At 37.8% G+C, this 19,372-nt stretch overlaps 1 protein-coding gene across 1 annotated transcript in view; it reads right to left on the reverse strand.

Annotated features, from left to right (window-relative positions):
• The window catches only part of Mms22l (MMS22 like, DNA repair protein), a 124,167-nt gene that overhangs the window by 10,865 nt on the left and 93,930 nt on the right, over positions 1 to 19,372 (reverse strand). The window contains exons 16-21 of the mRNA XM_040740717.1: positions 15,707 to 15,857; positions 11,080 to 11,228; positions 10,079 to 10,221; positions 5,681 to 5,840; positions 3,515 to 3,684; positions 398 to 609 (exon numbers count right to left, since the gene is read on the reverse strand). Coding sequence (XP_040596651.1) covers positions 398 to 609; positions 3,515 to 3,684; positions 5,681 to 5,840; positions 10,079 to 10,221; positions 11,080 to 11,228; positions 15,707 to 15,857 — 985 coding nt within the window. The remainder of the gene's footprint in view (positions 1 to 397; positions 610 to 3,514; positions 3,685 to 5,680; positions 5,841 to 10,078; positions 10,222 to 11,079; positions 11,229 to 15,706; positions 15,858 to 19,372) is intronic.

Below are 19,372 nucleotides of genomic sequence, written 5' to 3' on the forward strand. Positions count from 1 at the left end.
AAAAAATTTTTTAAACATCTAAAAGCAAACAGGAGCTATCAAAAAACATTCTTCAACTATGCAGCCGTCACAATAATCAGCAGTCGTTTTCTTATCATTCATTCCAGAGAAATGAGAATGTATGTTCACATAAAGACTTACATATATATGCCATGTGGGCTTTAGACCTAGAAGGAATAGGATAATAAAACTAGGAAAAGAGAGCGATATCTCTAGAGTAGAAAAATGAACAAGTTATAGCCATGCTGTGGAACACTGTTAGATGGTAATAAACAAACTTACTGTTTTCTAAGCTACCACAATGCTGAGAGATACTAGTATCTCTGAGATATAATGAATTATTTTTTTGATGAGATTAATAACTTCTACATACAACTCTTTGTAATAACTGTATTACCGTATGGCAAGGACAACATGCTTCCTTAGGGCCATCATCACTGGAAGAGAGGCTGGACTTCTCAGTGCCAAAAGAACAGGATGTTGCCCAAGATCTGAGGCACACAGTGAGTTGGGAAGAAACCGTCCAATATACTGTTCAACAACATTCCTCAGCAACTGATTCAAGTAGGCATTTGGATTTTGAGACTGACAGCACACAATACATATGCCCTACAGAAGGGAAAAATAAGAAAAAAGAGAAATGTCAAAAGGCAGAGTTTCAAATAGTGTTTAGGAACTTAGTAATATGTTCTCTAGCATTAATATTCTTGGCAGAATTTGTACTTCTCACCATCAAATAGGATTTCTGGTATCCTGAATAAGTAGGACACACACAGCCCTCCTAGAGCTGAGTAAGGATAATATCTGTGTGGTGGAACCTTACCAAGCATGTATATTTTAGAGGCATGACCAAAGGAAAGAAGGTACGCATTCAGGAGGAGAAAGAGAATGTGTTGCTTCCTCTCTTCCTCCTGCACACAACATTTGACTACCATGACAATCAACTACATACCCACGTTATTACTAAATTATAAAATACACGTTTCATCCGTCTTTTTTAAAAGTGTTTAAATGAAAGCTCAGTATAGCATCAAGCAAAAAGGTAAAAGACGAAAGGCCCACCCCTCAGAGCACCAACTGCTGTTATGGAAGATTCTTGCCCACCTGGTCCCGAGGCCCTTGAGCCTCAAATGAACACTCAGATACTTATGTTAATTATATTACTATTAGCCGGTGGCTTGGGCTTCTTACTGGCTAGCTCTGTCTTAATTATTAACCCATAACTACTAATCTATGTATTCCACATGGACTTATCTGACTGGAGAATGCCTGATTTGCATCCTCTCTTGCCAGGCTCACATGTCAACTCCTCTCTGCCTACCTTCCCAGATTTCTCCTCTGTCTCCTAGCCCCCACCTATCTACCTGTCTGGCCAATCAAAGTTTTATTCGTCAACCAATAAGAGAAACATATACATACAGAATAACATCTCCCATCAAATTGCTAATCCCACAAAGGCACAGATGGGTGGAGGAGAGTTATCACTCAGTCATTCTGGCTAAGGACACACAATTACCCTAAAAATTTGTCACGTCAAGAAATGGGATCACTTTGTAGCTACTCATAGTGGGGGAAGGATTCAGATGCTTGGACGGAGAATAAACATCTCCCTAGAAATGTATCTACATGCTATTGTGCCAAGGGTTTTATACTCATTATTTCATTTCAATTTATAGAACAAAGGAGTTAACAGCATATTTACATTTTATAGTCAAGAAAACTGAGGTTCAGAGAAATTAAGAGATAACAGAAGTCACAGGAACACATAATATCTCACTGCATATATCTTGATATAATCACTTCCATATATATAAAAGTTAGCAACATACTCTCATAACAATATTTAATACCTACAAATTATTAAATCCAATACTTCAAGAAAAAAATAATTTTTGGGATGTTTATTAGGATGTCAGTGTAGCCATAATTGGATATGTATCTAGTAAGAAAACTCTAGGAGTTCATTTATAGCAAAAAATAGTGTAGAGCTGTTGAAATACTGGCAAGAACACAGCTAAAATGTACAGTAGAGCTGCCGCTCAGTCTTCTGTGCTTTGTTTAAGGAAAAGGCAGAGAAAGAAGATGGCAGCAGACAGAACTTACAGAGCCAAAGACAGCAGAGTACCTTTAAAAGTTAAAGATGCAGTTTCTCAACACTTCCATCAAATGGACAGATAATTCAACAAAAAATCTCACTTTATTACTTAAGAAACATCTGCATAGAACAAACGCCCAGACTTTCCTGGTACTCTAAACTCCATTGCATACATTTGTTCCTCCATGAGACTGACAGGCAGGTGATGCTCTGCTCTTACTCTGTCACTCTGCTTAATGACACACTAAACTTTGACAGAAATACCAATATGAACACATAACTAGAATCAGCTTAACACTTCTCAGAAATCTCAAAATGCTCAAAAAAATTACACCATGGAAGATTGTGTTAACTAATCAAAATCTGCTTCCTTCTGCCTCATCTTCTAGGGAATGTCAGATTTAGAAAGGTCTAACTTTCAGTATCACACACTAAAGAATGAAATCAATATTTCAGACATCCCATGGGATATCACTATTTACACATTACATGTCACTTCAAAGTAAAGCTAATAAAAAGTCAGTGTTTTCTCTATGCATCCCAGGCTGGTCAGGAACTCATGGTCCTCTGGCCTCAGCTTCCTGGATCCCAGCACTACAGGCATGTGTCCTCATGTGTGGGTAAAAACAAAACAAAACCCCAATTCTTTTCTTTATGGTTGTTTCTCAGGATCTCCCAATCCAGCTTCCAGTAGCACTTTCCAGCCCCTCTCAGTCTAGTCTAGGAAGCACTCATTTCTGTTTCTTTCCCACATTTAGCAATGTATTTTTAATCAGACTTCATCAACATTTCTGACATCTGCACTGGCTCTAATCTCTCTGCCTTAGTTTAAACCTTCTAGTAACGTGTGGAGTATTTCAATGAAGTAGTCACTGCCTCATAGGTCTTAAATTTAACCCACGCCAGGATCATTTTTCCCAAATACAAGCACGACTCGTACTTCTTTGCTCAAAATCTCCCAGCGTTTCGTATGTATATGAGATGGAGTCCTCCATCACACGTCTCTTCCTGTATGCATTTCCAGCCACATAAGAACTATCTCCCTTTCCCCAGTTAGATTTTTCTCAAAGCTCTTGCCCTTGTCTAGGTTATCCTGACAGGAATGGCCATCTGACTACTAGGCATTCTGCCCTTCACACCCAGAGTTCTTTGCGGAGCTGCCTCTCTTGTCCCTTCCATTCCAGTCTGGCTGTCACAGAACCAAGGTCTCCAAGGAAAATACTGCATGGGCGTCTGGGAACTTATGAGCGCCTTGCCTTCATTCGCAATTCAACCTTCTTGAAAATTTGCCTCTCTTGCCTTTGTTTCCAAGCCCAAAAGGCATTCAAAACTTTTTCAGTGGATGTGCCATATGCAAATATGTACTTTTCTGGCTTTTCAGTCTGAATTCTAAAGCATGCTTTGAGGCAGTGGGTATACCTGGAGATACAGAGGAAGGTTCTTCTGAATTGCAGTCAGCATCGGTGCAGGCAACTCCTTCTCCTGCTGTAGCACTGCGTGTGGCAGCAGTAAACAGTCTATGATCCGAAAAAGTAACTTCTGTGCTTTAGAGGTGGCAAAGATGTGTGCCCAGGACTTAACGAGAATTCCTAATAAAGAAGTAGCTTTGATTACAATTATCTCCCAATCAGTATATTTTGTTACTCTATGAAAAACTGTATTTTATCACAGAAACAAGTTAAAATAGACAGCAGGAATAAACATATACCAGGAGTGAAAAGATTTACATTGAGACACCCATTTACTTTTTATTTAAAGCAGACAAATGAAATAAAATGGCAAAGACAAGGTGTACTTGGAATGGAGCAAAAGTGGGAACTGCAGGTAGGGGCACTTAAGGACCATCAGTGTAAAATCAACCAAGGGAAAGGGGGGAGGATGAACAGAGACAGGGACGGTGAAATGCTGGGCACAGGAAAAGAAAATGATGAGACACAAAGAAAACTATGAGAAACCAAAACCAAGTTTTCCCTATTTACCCCACCTTCAGAAAAGGAATGTGAAGGGGACTTGGGGGTACTGCTGATGTATCAATTTCTCTTTCAGAAATCACTCAACTACTGTTAGGAACCCAGATACTCTCCTTAACCTGGAATGCAGTTTTAGTGCCACCCACTAAACAGCCTTGTAAAGTAACACCACAGATATCCTGAGCTAGGAACTGGCAAGCAAGTAAACCACAGAGTTTCAACGATCCCTTCCCTTCCTATGGCTGTGATAGCCCAAGCCTAACACAGGCTCAAATTCTTAAGCCTTATAATTGCTCTTTCTCCATTCTGTTCTAATTCTTTTATGTAAAAAACCCAGCAAGTTACTTGTCCTAATTTCTAATGAATGAGTAATTTACTAGCTGTGTAATCTAGTCCCACTCTTTGATACCTAGGCAAATGGAAAGAATCTAGTCCTACTTGTTTACAAAATAATAATGATAATAAAAACAACAACAATAAAATAAATTTTATAAGCTCAAGGCAAAACAACAAAAACAGCCCTCAGTTTTTCGTAAGCAAAATTTTGCCTGAAATCCACACATGATCAATCCACAGGGGACTCCGTGATTCTTGACATAGATATCATGTACTCTGTAATGTAAAGACATACTCTAATCATCCACTTACTTCGGCAAAAACTAAATCTGGAAATGTCAGAGAGCTTTCTTAGAGACTAATAAATATAAGTTCGAGTTGCTAAAATAATAATATAGATATTACTGTTGAATTGGTAATAAATCTCCATTTTCCTAAAATTATATAATCTGAATTACAAGTACTGCTTTCAGCACCTTCTATATTATCCACATTTCCACCGCTTCCCATTCTCCTTTATCTTTCACAGCAAAGATAAAAGGTTTCAGACAGCCCAAATAAGGGTGATTTATACATTCTCAAGATTAAAGGAAACAGACTGAAGGATTGGGCCATAGAGAAATAAAAAAATCCGAAACTTACATTCTATATAAAACTTCTAAGGAAATATTTCTCATTTCTTTTTATTCCACTCCTATTTTTGGTTAGCAACATGGTTTTAGTCAACAAAGATATTCAAATTACTGACTTCCTAAAGAAATATGAGCTCAATCATTATAGAACATGTACACGAAGATTTCTTTTTGAACAGAGAAAACATGATTTGCAAACAGTTAGATTTGAAGCATCAATGTCATTGGTATTACACTAAGTGCCTCCCTGGACCTCCATCTCTACACACAGAAGACCACAGACAATGAAAGAAAGTGATGGCTTTCTGTTGTTTACCCAGTGTAGGTGAACTTTAACAGATGGTTCATTTTAGAGGTTTGGGTATCATAATGCGACTGAAATGAACTATAAGCAGCAGTTAGCTTGGATATATTTTCTGTTATGTTCACGGTTAATATTAGTATCAACAATAGCACAGCAAATAATGAGTATAAGTATGAATTATTTTAAGCAAACCACTGCATTTCATGCTTTCTTATGCTGGCACATATATATATATATATATATATATATATATATATATATATATATATATATCTTTCCACTTGGGTCCTAATGGCTAGAGTTAAGGAAATGTTTGTAACAAAAACATGTCAGATATACATACCCATGATCCTATACGCCAGCTGCAACCCTGCACTGGAAATTTTTTTTCCCAAATAAGGCTTTATGTATTTTAATACTTCACCAATGTATTCTAAGGACTTTGTGACCATGGCAGATTTATCAGAAAATGTCTGGAGAGTCCTGTAAGTCATACCAACAGCCTATAAATAAAAGAAAACATGCTGTAACTTTCCAAGTCTTACACAACACAGACCTAAAAAACGATTTTTTCTTTCTTGTTCACTAGAGATATATCTCACACTTAGGTCTTCATCCTTAAATTTCTAATAAAGATTCACAGTAATTAAAAATTTAGTGAAGAGTTAAGTTTTACTTTTCATAATTAAAGGTCCAAGGAAGAATTTTTTGAAAAATTAATTCTTTAGTAATTATTATTAACAGAACATCTGATTCAGCAAAATCGTTAGTGGGAAGAAACATCCGTTATACAAGAAGCTGGTAATCAAATAAAGCTTTCTACACAGACTGGCTCATAATTCATGACTGGAAATCTCCAAATTCCTACAGGAAAGAGTTGCAAGTAGCATTGCCCAATTTTTACAAGTAAAATCTCTTTAACTAAGTTCTAGGATAGTACCTAATGCCCTCCACAATTTAAAAGCTAAGGAATATTTGTTATGCGTCACTGGTAGACAGCTTAATTAATATTCTTAGTGGAGGAAATGGAAAATGTGGTTGAGAGGCTACAGATGGGTCAAACCAAGAGGTAGTCAATAGAAACATGAGAAGAGACAGCAAGAAAGAGAGATAATATACCCAACAAACTTTTGAGGAAGGTAGGTTGTAAAAAGCTGTAAAAAAAAAAAAAAGGAGATAACAAAGGAGATAACTATAGAGATGGGTTAGAAAGTCTGAGGGAAGTTTCTGGCCACCCTTGGAACTCACAAAGGATTTAATGTCCCACACTGGGACCATAAAGGGCACCAGTTATGTGGCCCTTCTTACCAGGCTCCTAGTGGACACATGGGAGGCTGGTGCAAGGGGCTGTACTATCTCACAGGTGAGGTTGTATAGGTGTAAGCAAACATGAGAGTACCAGGTGCTGAGAGCATTGCGAAAGTAGTTGGCATAAGCTCCAAGATTAGGCTGGGTAAGAGGGGCGAAATGGATGGAAGTCATTAGAATGAAGAAAAGGCAAAACATTCAGTGAAGTGGGCAAATGAGAAGAGATACTTCAGTAATTTGCCCCTATCTTTTCTATTTAGCTTTCTGTCCTTTAAACATTTCATTATTCAAGCCAGGTGGTGGTGGTGCATGCCTTTAATCCCAGCACTCGGGAGGCAGAGGCAGGCAGATCTCTGTGAGTTCGAGGCCAGCCTGGTCTACAGAGCGAGTTCCAGGACAGCCTCCAAAACAATACAGAGAAACCCTGTCTCGAAAAAAACTAAAAACCATTTCATTATTCAGAAGTTCTCAAACTTTTGAACACATACTAAGCATGCCTTGAGAAACTTTTGTTGTTTAGGTCATGATACTCACTAATTGAGAACCTAGACTTCTCATGTATGATATGCAAGAAGAGGAAGGTGCTAGTAGGGTAGACTAGTGAAGAAATCCAACTTCACCAATATTCATAGCCAGAAAAAGTATTTTGAGAGATGTTTCAAGTGACTAGGAAGCTTTCTTTGCTATTATGCCAAAATTTTCAAGTGATATTTCTTAAAGGATAGTAGTAACTAAAATGGAGACTTTCATTGACTCTAAAACTACATTAAACAGAGTTCAGTAACTGTGAATAAACCTTTTCCTCATGAATGCTTACTAAAATGCATTTGGAATTTGGGGAAGTTCATGAGTGATTTTGCTTGCAATACTGACATTCCATTCTGGGAGGAAAAAAAAGGATACACACATTGATACTGTCCTGTTCCCACAGAAGTCTTTAAATATCAGGAAGCTCTAGGATCATGAAGGTTCATGTACATTTCCTAAATTCTAATTTTCTTGAAAAGCTGAACTGCATTATTAGCAGCAGATACTGTCAGTTGTTTTCTTTGAAGTGATAGGCTTACTTACTTCATTTTTTTTTAAAGAAATGTCTGCCATATGTTCACGTTTTGTCAGTTTTCTTTCAAGATAAAAGCAGCCAGCTCAGCTTGTGACTCAAGTGCTCACAGGCTCTTTCTTTAGACAATGCTCTGCTCTGGCACTCAAGTCCTTCACTTGCTCTCTGCATTTTCATTTGGAGAAGGAGTTTAAGGGTTGAAATTTGATGAACTTTTAAATTTTGTTACTAATTAACACCATTCTTTAATGAACCAGTAATTCTACTTTTCTGTGAGTGTATAAGGCATAGATTTTAATCAATACTATCACAATCCAAAGCCATAGAGCTGGCTCATGCTAACATGTTCAAAGAATTTGTGCAAAAGGCAGTATAGTTTTTGAGATACAGAACATCTTGAGAAGGTTCAGTAACTGCCAGCAGTCTATGAATCGTACTTGAATATTAGTGACCATGGTAATTCAATAAGTATGTTTAACTTTAATTTCCCCTAGACTAAAAAAATATATATTTCTAGAGATATAATATATATGAAATATATATAGTTTATATTTCTCTCTGTCTGTCTGTCTGTCTGTCTGTCTGTCTCACACACACACACACACACAAACTTAATGTGCCCACAGAGGCCAAAAGAGCACAATAAATCCCCTAGAACTGAAGTTAATTGGTTGTTAGCTGCCATGTGGGTGGTAAGAATTAAAACCTGGGTCCTCTATAATAGCAACAAGTGACCTTATCCAATGAACCATCTCTCTAGCACCATAATGTGTTTCTTAGTACTTTGATGACAACTTCTTACATACCAATCATACTATTTATTTCCATGCATTAAAAAGCACATAAAGCCAAACATGGGTACTTTATAAAAGAGCCCATTTCTAAGAATGGACTCCCACTTCTAAGAATGAGACTCAATTGGAGTTTAAGCCTTTAGATTTTTGGAGGACTCTACGCTGTGACTCTCTTATGAGAATGGCCTGACCTTAGCTCTACAATATCCATGTAATCAGTAGGTTTTATAATGGGTACTTGCCTTCATTCTCCAAGTCTGGAATTCACCAAAGGGAGTGTATGTAGCTAGACATAGACAGAATGCTAATGAGTTTCTCTGGTCAACAAAATCTATGTTTTGTCACAAATTGATGCTACAGAATTAACTATGTCCTGCATTGGGAAGAAACTCAAAGAAACGTGTGTGTCCATCCGGACTTTTATCCCATGTACCTTTCCCCAATATTTTGTACTTTTTGATCATACTTCTGTGACAGGTCCTAGTGGCTGGATATATGTGGAGTCCCATGAGAATTAGGAGAAACCTGAAATCTACCCTAAGAAGCAATATTCTCAGCTTTCAATTCCTCCTGAACTTATACCTTAATGTACATTACTTTTGCTAATTTTCACAAAGTCACATGGTCACATCAGACTAACTTTAAGAACTTTATGTTCTTCAGAGGATAAATTCCAAAAACTTTACACTCTTTCCTACTGACCAATCTAATGATACATTGGCATTAAGTATTAAAGCACATTGTATCATTATTTTAACCTTTGTGTATCTTAAATTCTCAGATAAATAAAGCTCCTCTTAGATTAAAGCCTAAGGATTTTAAATTCTTATGGAGTCCTAGATGACACTATCTAACATTTTATAAAAATCTATCATTGATTTATTGATAGAAAAATCCATTTATGGTGGACTAAATTAGAGTAGGCCAAACTGCTTGTAGTAAGTCTGCCTTCTACCTCCTTTTTTGACCCAAAACTGTTGATCAGGACTCATTATAACAGTCACATAAAATACTCAACAAAGATTTATATTTCACATTTGCATAGTAATACTCTATTATTAGGGTTTACAGACATTTCTACTTGCCATATAATTATATTTTAGTTTACTAGAAATCAAAGGAATTAACAATATGGAAATAGCTTATTGGTTATAATCATTTTATACAATTAGAATCATATTTTCATGTAGTTAATATCAACATCCTGGAAAGTAAATCTACTTCTATTGTGAATAATTTAATAAAGACAATAGTCTAAACACAGGGCAGTAAATACTCAGTCAGAACCACTGTAGACGCTATACAAGTAGAGTTAGTACCTGATACCAACCAGTATCAACAAAAGATATTCCTTCATTTCTGCTTGCCTTGAAACAAAGCTTCCATGTGTTCTTCCTTAGTTTTATTATTCTTCATTAAGTATAAATTTCCTGCTGTCTTTGGAGTGAATTGAACTATACCTAAGAGCAACACTTCCTGTCCTTCAGAATTTTACAATAAAAGACAACCAATAATATGACTCAAATTAAACAACCTATTTTATAGAAAAAATTTGGAAGATAATACTTATGAAAAATACCTCTAGGAACTGGATAAGTGCTTGTTTGGGGTCTTCTGGGCTGGGCAAATCTGTAATTTGAGACTTAGAGAAGATATTCTTTACTTCTGAGAGTTTAAATAGTAACCTTGTCATTTCAGCTAGCTGTTCCATGTACTCTTTTTCTATTAAAATAAGATAATGATCATGCTTATTATATAAATATGCAATAGAATACAAAACATAAGTTGTACATATACTGCTCATCACACATACACGTGCTGGGAACACATGCTTCATTATCTAAATATGTTATAAAAACTCAAATTTTTATAAAGTTAAAAACTGATTAGGCGGTGGGCGTTGGTGATGCACGCCTTTAATCCCAGCACTCGGGAGGCAGAGGCAGGCGGATCTCTGTGAGTTCGAGGCCAGGCTGGACCGACAGCCTCCAAAACAGAGAAACCCTGTCTCGTAAAAACAAACAAACAAAAAAAAAACACAAAAAAAACAACAACAAAAAAAAAACTGATTAGGCTCTTTACAATCAACCTAATCCAGAAAGTTATTTAGGTCAAACAACTACATAAGCTATTAGAGAAAAAGTACAACATTTTCAGGCCAGTCTGAGTGAAACTTACAAGGAGTTACAAATAATAACTTTTAAAAAGGCACCTTCCACACAAAACAGAATTGTATGGGAACTCTAAAATGTACAAAATTCTTCATAAAATGGTACAAATATTCCTACTTGGGTATCCTTCTTTTTAAGGTACTCAGTGTGTACTTCAGATGTGACTGGCTTCTTCAGGAAAAAAAGTAGTGTCACCTGAGGACCAAGTTTTGATTTTCGTTCTAAGGAAATCAATTCTTTTATCTTTGTAGCAATGGTATTTGCCACATGTAGTAAAAATAAAGTATCAACACAAAGAAACAGACTGCAAAAGTACATTTTATGTATTTTCATAGCTAATTATAAATGTATTTTGAATATTAGTTTACTTAATCCATATACAATCCCTGCAAACTTATGTGACACTTACCCACCGTCTGTTCAGCATTCAGACCAATTAGCAAGTCAGGTTGAGAGAGGTGTTTTGTGTGCATTTGCAAAACACAACGGACCCATGATCTTATAGTTAAGGATTGAAAAGATACACAGCTTGACTGAGAAAGTGCTTCCCACACTGTGCTGTAAAAACAAAAGTGAAATGGGTGTATAGAGAACAGAGCTTGTAATGAAATACATTCTAACAACTCCCTTGGCTTTACTGACTTTAGATGGATACAGTACTTCAGAAATGCCGAAAACGAATACTACAGATGCACATGAAAAACTAGTTAAACACTCTGTTTTCATTTCTAATATTCTGATTCTTATATTGCTTTCCTACTGGTGGTGTATCTATAGATTTATGCCTAGAGAAATTTAGGAAGTATGGAATAGCAAGAAGGTATAGTTAACTAGGCAATACAATAATATGTAAGTAAAAATAACCACAAACAACAACAGAAACAAATAAAAAATGGCACTATCAGTAAAAAAGAGGTAATGATAAAAAGCTGTTAAAGAACAGTATTTTTCTACATATGTCTTTCCAGCCTTTTCTTTTCACTTCATCAGTGCTCATTGTCAAAGATTACCACACACAACATTCCAAAATACACCTTCTAGGAAGTAAAAGAAGCCTCCTTTCTCTGAAGCTAAACATATAGCTGAGTCTAACTTCTAATCTACAAGGGCTGCTGGGGATAGAAATGATAGGCAAGAGTTTTATCTTAAACATGTCAGTATGCAATGCCAAAACAAATTTTTTCTTGTTTTGTTTTGATATATGCACATGTACAGAAACCAAAGGCTTTTGTTGGGATGCTTCCTTTATTGCTTTTCTGCACTGTATTTTGAGAGTCTATCACTGGAGCTTGCCATTGCGTGATGGCTAGCAAGCTCCTACGGTCTGCCAAATACACATCCTAGCACTCAAGTTGTAAAGGTCACTGTTTCCTGAACACTCAGGATCCAACCTGATGCCATCATTTTTGTACAAACACCTTATCCACTAACCTGTCTCCTCAACCCCTAAAACGATGTTTAATTAATAAGTTTTGAGTCAGGGTCTCACTATGCAGCTCTGGCTGTCTTGGAACTTACTATATAGATCAGGCTGGCCTCAAACTCAGAGATCCATCTGCCTCTGCCTCCTGAGTGTGAGGATTAATGTCCAGTTTAAAACTTTTTGTTTGTTTGTTTGTTTGTTTTTTGAGACGGGGTTTCTCTGTATTGTTTTGGAGGCTGTCCTGGAACTTGCTCTGTAGACCAGGCTGGCCTCAAACTCAGAGATCCGCCTGCCTCTGCCTCTCGAGTGCTAGTATTAAAGGCGTGCACCACCCCAACGCCTGGCTTAAAACCATTTTTAAATGCACATAAATCAGAGTTTTAAAAGTATTTTAAAACAGTTTGAATATAAATTCTCTTAAAAAGTATATAATACAGAAATACAAATTGCTCATTACCCATATAACTTTCTTAATGCTAACAAACAACTTTATGTTTCAGTTTCTTCAACTATTACTAGTAAACATTATTTTAAAAATTAAATACTAATTAATATACATACATACATACAAGAATACATACATACACTGGGCAGTGGTGACTCATGCCTTTAATTCTGGCACTCAGGAGGCAGAGGCAGATGGATTTTGTAAACTGATGGCCAGCCTCCTCAACAGAACAAGTTCCAGGACAGCCAGAGCTGTCGTTACAGACAGAAACCCTGTCTCAAAAAAACAACAACAAAAAACAGAAACAACATCGAAATAAAACACACACACACACACACACACACACACACACACACACACACACACACACACACACACACACACACACAGAGTTTTCCTCCCCAAAGGCTGTGCCTTACATTTTCAAGGTGGACTTCATGTCTCCAAATAAATACACTGAATTACACCATAAATGCAATGACTGTCATGTGAATTACATAAGAAAAGAGTTGAGAGGCTCAGGAACATTCAAGGAAGGCAAAATAGAAGAGATGGATCTGAGGGCTAAGCCCTACCTTCAGCCACAAAGACAAGTAAGGGAAGGAAACTACCAGGGTGCACAGATGAGAAACTCTACAAGGAGCAGTTCCTTCTGCAGAGAGAAAGAAAGCCCACTGCCCAAAGTTCATGCCCAAGGAGAACAGGAGAAAAGACAAAGGAAAGAAAGCTTGAAAGAGAAAGGTCAGAGTCTGCTTTGCTGGTAATGGCTTTATGAGAACATCACCTAATTATGAAAGGTTCTTTAGGACAATGAACCTATTCTTAAGAAGGCCCACGTTAACACATTTGAGCTGAAACCAATACTTATGTGAAAAAGAACCCATCATCCCTACAACATACATCTCTGGGTTTAAGTACCAAAGGTACAGTTATTGAAGTGAAATACAGTGAGACAGTTAGGGCTTGGGACACAAGGACGCAAGCTCATCTGGAGGAAATATTTTGGGATTATCAGTAATCCCCCAAAACAAAAACAAAACAAAACAACAAAAATGAATACTCAAATGTGATCTTGCAGTTTTATTTCTGACTATGAGGGCCCAGCCCCCAAGTCAACACCAGGGTATGCAAAGAAAGTTCATGGATGTGGTGGTAGCTTAGGAAAGGTACTTATCTAATCGTTAGACTTTTTTACTGAGGGGAAAAAATAAAGAGGTACGAATGTTCTCTGATGGCAACTTTCTCTTTATTTCACCTAGGAAAAAATCCTCTTTAAAAAATCTTTCTTGTTCTCCTCCCAACGCTCTATTCAATAGCTTCTGATTAGTTCTACATCTTTTTCTCTCTGCCTCTCTGCTGTTGCCTTTGCCCCTGCCCTTCGCTCTCTGCCTCCCTCCCTACATCATTACCCACTGCTCTCCCACCTCCCCATCACTGTCTCCTCTGTGCTGTCACTCTCCTGCCTCACTCTCTCTCAACCAAACTCTGGACACTTACAGGTTGTTTACAGGTTCCTACCCCAAACTCAAACCGTAAGTTATGTAGTTTCTCTTAGGCTAGGAATGTCACATTGACCCATGCATATAGCTCAAAGTTGGTGAGGGTTCACAGACATGGGAAATCAAGACTTAACAATAATAATTAGTTAGCTGGACATTAAGTGGTAGGGAGTGCATGCAGACTAAACTGCTTCGAATGCTGGCCTTGAATCAGCAAACAACACCTGGGAGAATGACCTAGTGTTTTTGTCTCTAGGGGCAACCAGCCTGCTTAGAATCTGCTGAGGTCTTGACTAAATGTGTAAAAGGCTGTCTTTGTAGCTGAGAATTCTCCTATGTCAGTCTAAGTTATGAAAAATATCCTAGCATTATTTCTGTCCATCAATACTACATAACTTAAGCAGAATCATCCTCTAGATCATCCACAGCTGTATGTGTGTTCAATTATGGAATATACACACAAGCAGTGGGAATACACCCAAAGCTTTTGTGGGGGAAGAAATCAAGTTCTTAGGGAAGAAATGAAATGACAGTCAGAAGCAACTGTCTTCCACACTCAGTGACCCTACAGCGTTGCCAGGTGGGGCTCCCCACCAGGAATTACACATCTGATGGGTCATCTTGTTAAATGCTAGTTGTCACTGTTATACAGTCCCATGGTCCTCTGCATAGCTTCACATATAATATATGATTACAAAAATACTGGAAAACTTCATCACTGTGAAGTATCATAACAATACCACACAGACTTATATATGTGCAGTCATCAAGAAAAGCAACCATTCAATTGTATACTTTTTAAAAAGGCTCAGTTTTACAAACAGGTCTTTACTATGTTAATAACACTGAGTGATTAAAGAGCAATAAATAAACATTCATTATTATTAGAGAAGTTTCATACTAGAAGAAATTCTAAAAGCAATCCAACTGATGCCGAATAGAAGTCAAGGCCCAATGAGAAAATGTAAGCTTAATGATGCTGACCATTCTTGTCAGGAAACAACTGACTTACTAAGTCACCCTCCATGCACTGACTGGCAGCTGATACAGGAAGTACTCAGCCTCTCGGGCCAGGCCTGCAAGATGATTTCACACTCTTCCTCTTGATGCCTTTATGAAGTTCCCACACGGGCACCACTATTTCTACACTAACTGTATCTCATTTCTTCATATACGTGTCTCATACCTGTCTCTGTATATTACTGAGGTGGTTCCCTATAGCTTCTGCATAGCAAGGCAGTAGGTACAGACAGACTGAAGAACAACAACAAGATGGTTTAAGTGGAGTGCCTTGTTTATGATCTCAGAAGAATCCAATATTTAGTTATCACTAGGTCTAAATCTACAATAATACACCAGTGTTTTATTGATTTAGAAATAATACCTATACAAGATTTTTTCTCTCTAGGGAATACAGAAAGGTCACTTTAACATAATGAAGCAGGCTTATAGAGTACAAACTTGTGACAGACAGACAGACAGATAAACACACACACGTAAAACCACTTAACTTAGGTTTCATAGTAGCTGCTATTATGCTGGTAAAATCTCATCTACCGAATGAGAGGACATAGAGTACAGATTAGTTTTCACTAGAAAAGCCCTTCCAAGATACTGAGCTATCCTGGTGTGGACTAAGAAGTATGTCTGAAACAAGGGTACATACCTATTTTGTAGCAAATGACTTAAATATCTTGCTACAACTTGAGGACAGATGATATCATCCCAACCAAAAAGCTGAATTATTGATATAACTGGCTGAGGCTGGAGATCTGATGGTGCTGTGTTTGGCATGTCCACCGCGAGCAAAGTAAAATCTAGATTTAAAAGGAGAGAAAGTTCAGGTGAGACATTTTCAAATCTTCCCTTCACTTGTAATTAAAAGGATTTTAGAAGTTCCAAATAAAACATAACAATTCATAATGTCATGCTGTCAAATGTTTGTAATACTACTGTGAGCTGTGAAAGGTCTAAAAGCATATATTAGTAGTCTGTGATGGGGATGTCTTCTGTACATATGTTTCTCTTATTGGTTGATGAAGCACTGTGGCCAATGAGGCAGGATGATGTAGCACTAGGAGACAAGGAGGATTCTGGGAAGTATAGGCAGAGAATAGTCATCATGTGAGCTTGGGGAAGAGAGGATGTGAGTGAGGTGTCTCTCGTAAGAAAAGACCATGTGGAAACACATGGATTGGTAGTTACAGGTTAATAATTCAGATAGAGCTAGCCAATAAGAAGCCCTTTTCGAAGGCCAACAGTTGCATAATTAATATAGTGTCCGTGTGCTTCTTTGGGGGCAAAGAGGCTGTAGAACCAGAAGAGAAATTCTGTAACAAGTCTGATTACAGACAGGGCTCCCTCAAGTCAGGCTAGTGGGTTTTACCAGCATGCCTCCACCATTCAAACACTCTGGTAAAACCATTTCCAGCACCTACTCTTCTTTGACCAAGTTAATTTACTTGCAACCTGCCACAGGTGTCAATGCTCACTGTAAATACCAACCTTTTCTTCTGATAAACAGAAGGCTCCCATGACCAAAGACACCCATTTCTTCAGAACCCACAATCTGGAAACTAGAACTCTTCATGTTAAACATAATATTTTTTGTTTTCTTGAATTCGTCAACTCCATCTGTACCTGTGGCAACAAACCAACTGCTCTGAAGCACTGACTCCTTGGAAGCTTTCTCTAATGGTGGCTGTTTACTCTTCTATTCACCTCTTAGTACTGAACTAATGGACAGACAGGGTAGGTTGACTTCTTGCTCTATATTGCTACTTCCAGACCATTCTCACTGCTTCCTCCCTAAAACGCATGGCGTTGAATATCATACTCATCATCAAACTGTATCAGCAAAAAAATTCTTTTTGTAGGCACTAGTTTCCTAGGCCCACAATGTCCCCAATGGCGAGTATGCCACGATCTCGTTTATTTGGAATTCCTCTAATCCAGTGATCTATCCTGTTATACTTATAATTCTCCCTTGTTGATACCCCAAAGCACTGGGCACTATCAATTATAACCTCTACATAATTTAATTTTTAAGGATTCCACTTCCATAAGATTTGCTTCCCAGCTCCCCTCTTCTAGGACCTGAACTCTAACAATCCTTTGCTTATAACGAATCTATGACCAATTGACTGTATAACTTTCTCCTATCTCTCTTCTGCTTTCATACCTTCTTTTCCCTCTTTGGGGAGTTTGATGGCATAGCCCATGGCTTATACACTCACTATTTTCCTCTAACAGCTATATTTCTTTAATTCTCTTCAAACACTTCACTGATTCTCTGACATAAACAAACAAACGTACTGTTGAGGACTAGGCGATGATTTGCTGTGGAAGAGCTAAGTAATCAAGAGGTCTTTGGTTCTAATCTTGAACACCCTCATGAAAGCAGCACATGGCCTTGCATGCCTATAATCCTGGTGTTAGGGTATGGTGACAGGTGGATCTTTGGAACTCTGGCCAACTAGCTTCTACTTCAGCAAGACACCACACTTTTATAAGGCAGAGAATTGTAGAGGAGCTCACCCGACTCCTTATGCACAGGAGCATTTGTACACCCCAGCACCCAAACAACCATTCTCCAGGTTACCGGTGACTTACTTGGCCCTGCTGTTAAAGTCAATGATGGATTCCCCTTCCTAGTTTCCAGGGCATCACCCTTTCTCGGGTTGCTTCTTTCCTGCACTTCATGACAGTGTCCTCTCTCACTTCTCCTTAGCCTACACATCTCAACATAGGAACTCACTGTGAATGGATTCACAACCTTTTCTCTCCATCCACGGTGTGTTACATTCCTGAAGGCCTTCGTCAGTTTCTTGGATTTAAACACTATTTATCCATGAACAGTTTACAAACAAGCCTACATCTCGGAACTCTTCAGGGAAGCCATGCTTATTATATCCAAGTTCTCATTTAATGTAGTCTACTTTAATGGCTACCTTAAATCAAAATACCCTAAAAACTTAAGAATCGTCAATTTTGTGACACAAAATGGTCCCTTCATAATCTTATCTTAGCAAATTGCTAGTTTACTCTTGACTCTTCTCATGAACTACTCTGATTACCTTACCTCATTTGCTCAGCAAATTCTGTCAAGTCTACCCTTCAAAGTAGCTTTCCTTCCTTTGGATCTGACCAATTCTGACTATTTATACTACAACTGTAGTCCAAGATGATTTGGGTTGTTTGAATAATTTCCTAACTGCCTTATTTCCCTCTTTGCTTCCCTTTATTTCATTAGTCAAAAAGATTACATTTCTTCTTTATAAAAACCACAGCACCTTATCTTGAAGTAAAAGTGGCATTCTTTATAATGGCTTAAAAACCAGCGCACAGACTCTCCATTCCTATTTAACCACACCTCAGCCTCTCACCCTTTCCTACTCCACCCTAGTCTGTATCTCTTCCCTCTAGTTACCTACCCATTGCTCCCCCGCCCACCTGCTTCTCAAGTCAGTGGCTTCCTGAGCCCTCTATCTTTTGTCCCCCCACCCCCATTTTGGTTTGTTTTTGATGGATGTGGTGTTTGTTGTTCCTCTGTGATCCAGATTAGGGAAGCTGGGTCAGCAGGATCACAGCTCTACCAGCCCGGCTAAAGAGCAAGAATCCCAGAGAAATAACACAGCAAACGATCTAGATGATAATCTCTAGTAGAACAGGGTGTTCTTGTTTGTGGTACCTCCTACACTGGTACATCCCTAGTACTACAGAAGTGACTTTTTCTTAAATGAAGGAAATCATTTTCTCTCAACCTGAGTCTACTTCAAATCAGAAATCTACGCCTTTGACTTTGGATCTATTTGGCACTTACTTTCAGAACCGAGGACAGTGCCGACTAAACAGAGGCAACACTACTTTTATTGATGGCCTAGCATTCTGGATGACAGAAAACAGTTCAACTGACTGAATACCAATATGTATTATCTCAGACACCACACTAGTCAGAAACCATGACCCTGACACAATTTTCTATTCATATTTGTAGGACGCCTTAACATACTTTGTATGAAGTCTAGTCTGAACTGCTGTCTATTTTTAATCATTTATTCCATCATTTATGGACTTTTTCTTTCCTCATCCATCCAAGAATAAAATAAGTGCTGGTTTAGACAATCGGGTTTTTTTATTGTTATTTCTTCAAAGCATTACATTCATGTATGTAAAATACTTTCAAATGAATTTTATATAAATACATACAGTATAACAATGCAAACAAACCTCTTGCTTATTCCAGAACTTTTAAACACATCATGGACAAAACAGTTCTTTGAAAAAAAATATATAATGACCTCAGTAAACTGCAAATATGTCCATATAGTTA

Source organism: Mesocricetus auratus, unplaced genomic scaffold, assembly GCF_017639785.1.
Source record: "Mesocricetus auratus isolate SY011 unplaced genomic scaffold, BCM_Maur_2.0 Super-Scaffold_6730, whole genome shotgun sequence".
Classification (NCBI taxonomy): domain Eukaryota; kingdom Metazoa; phylum Chordata; class Mammalia; order Rodentia; family Cricetidae; genus Mesocricetus; species Mesocricetus auratus.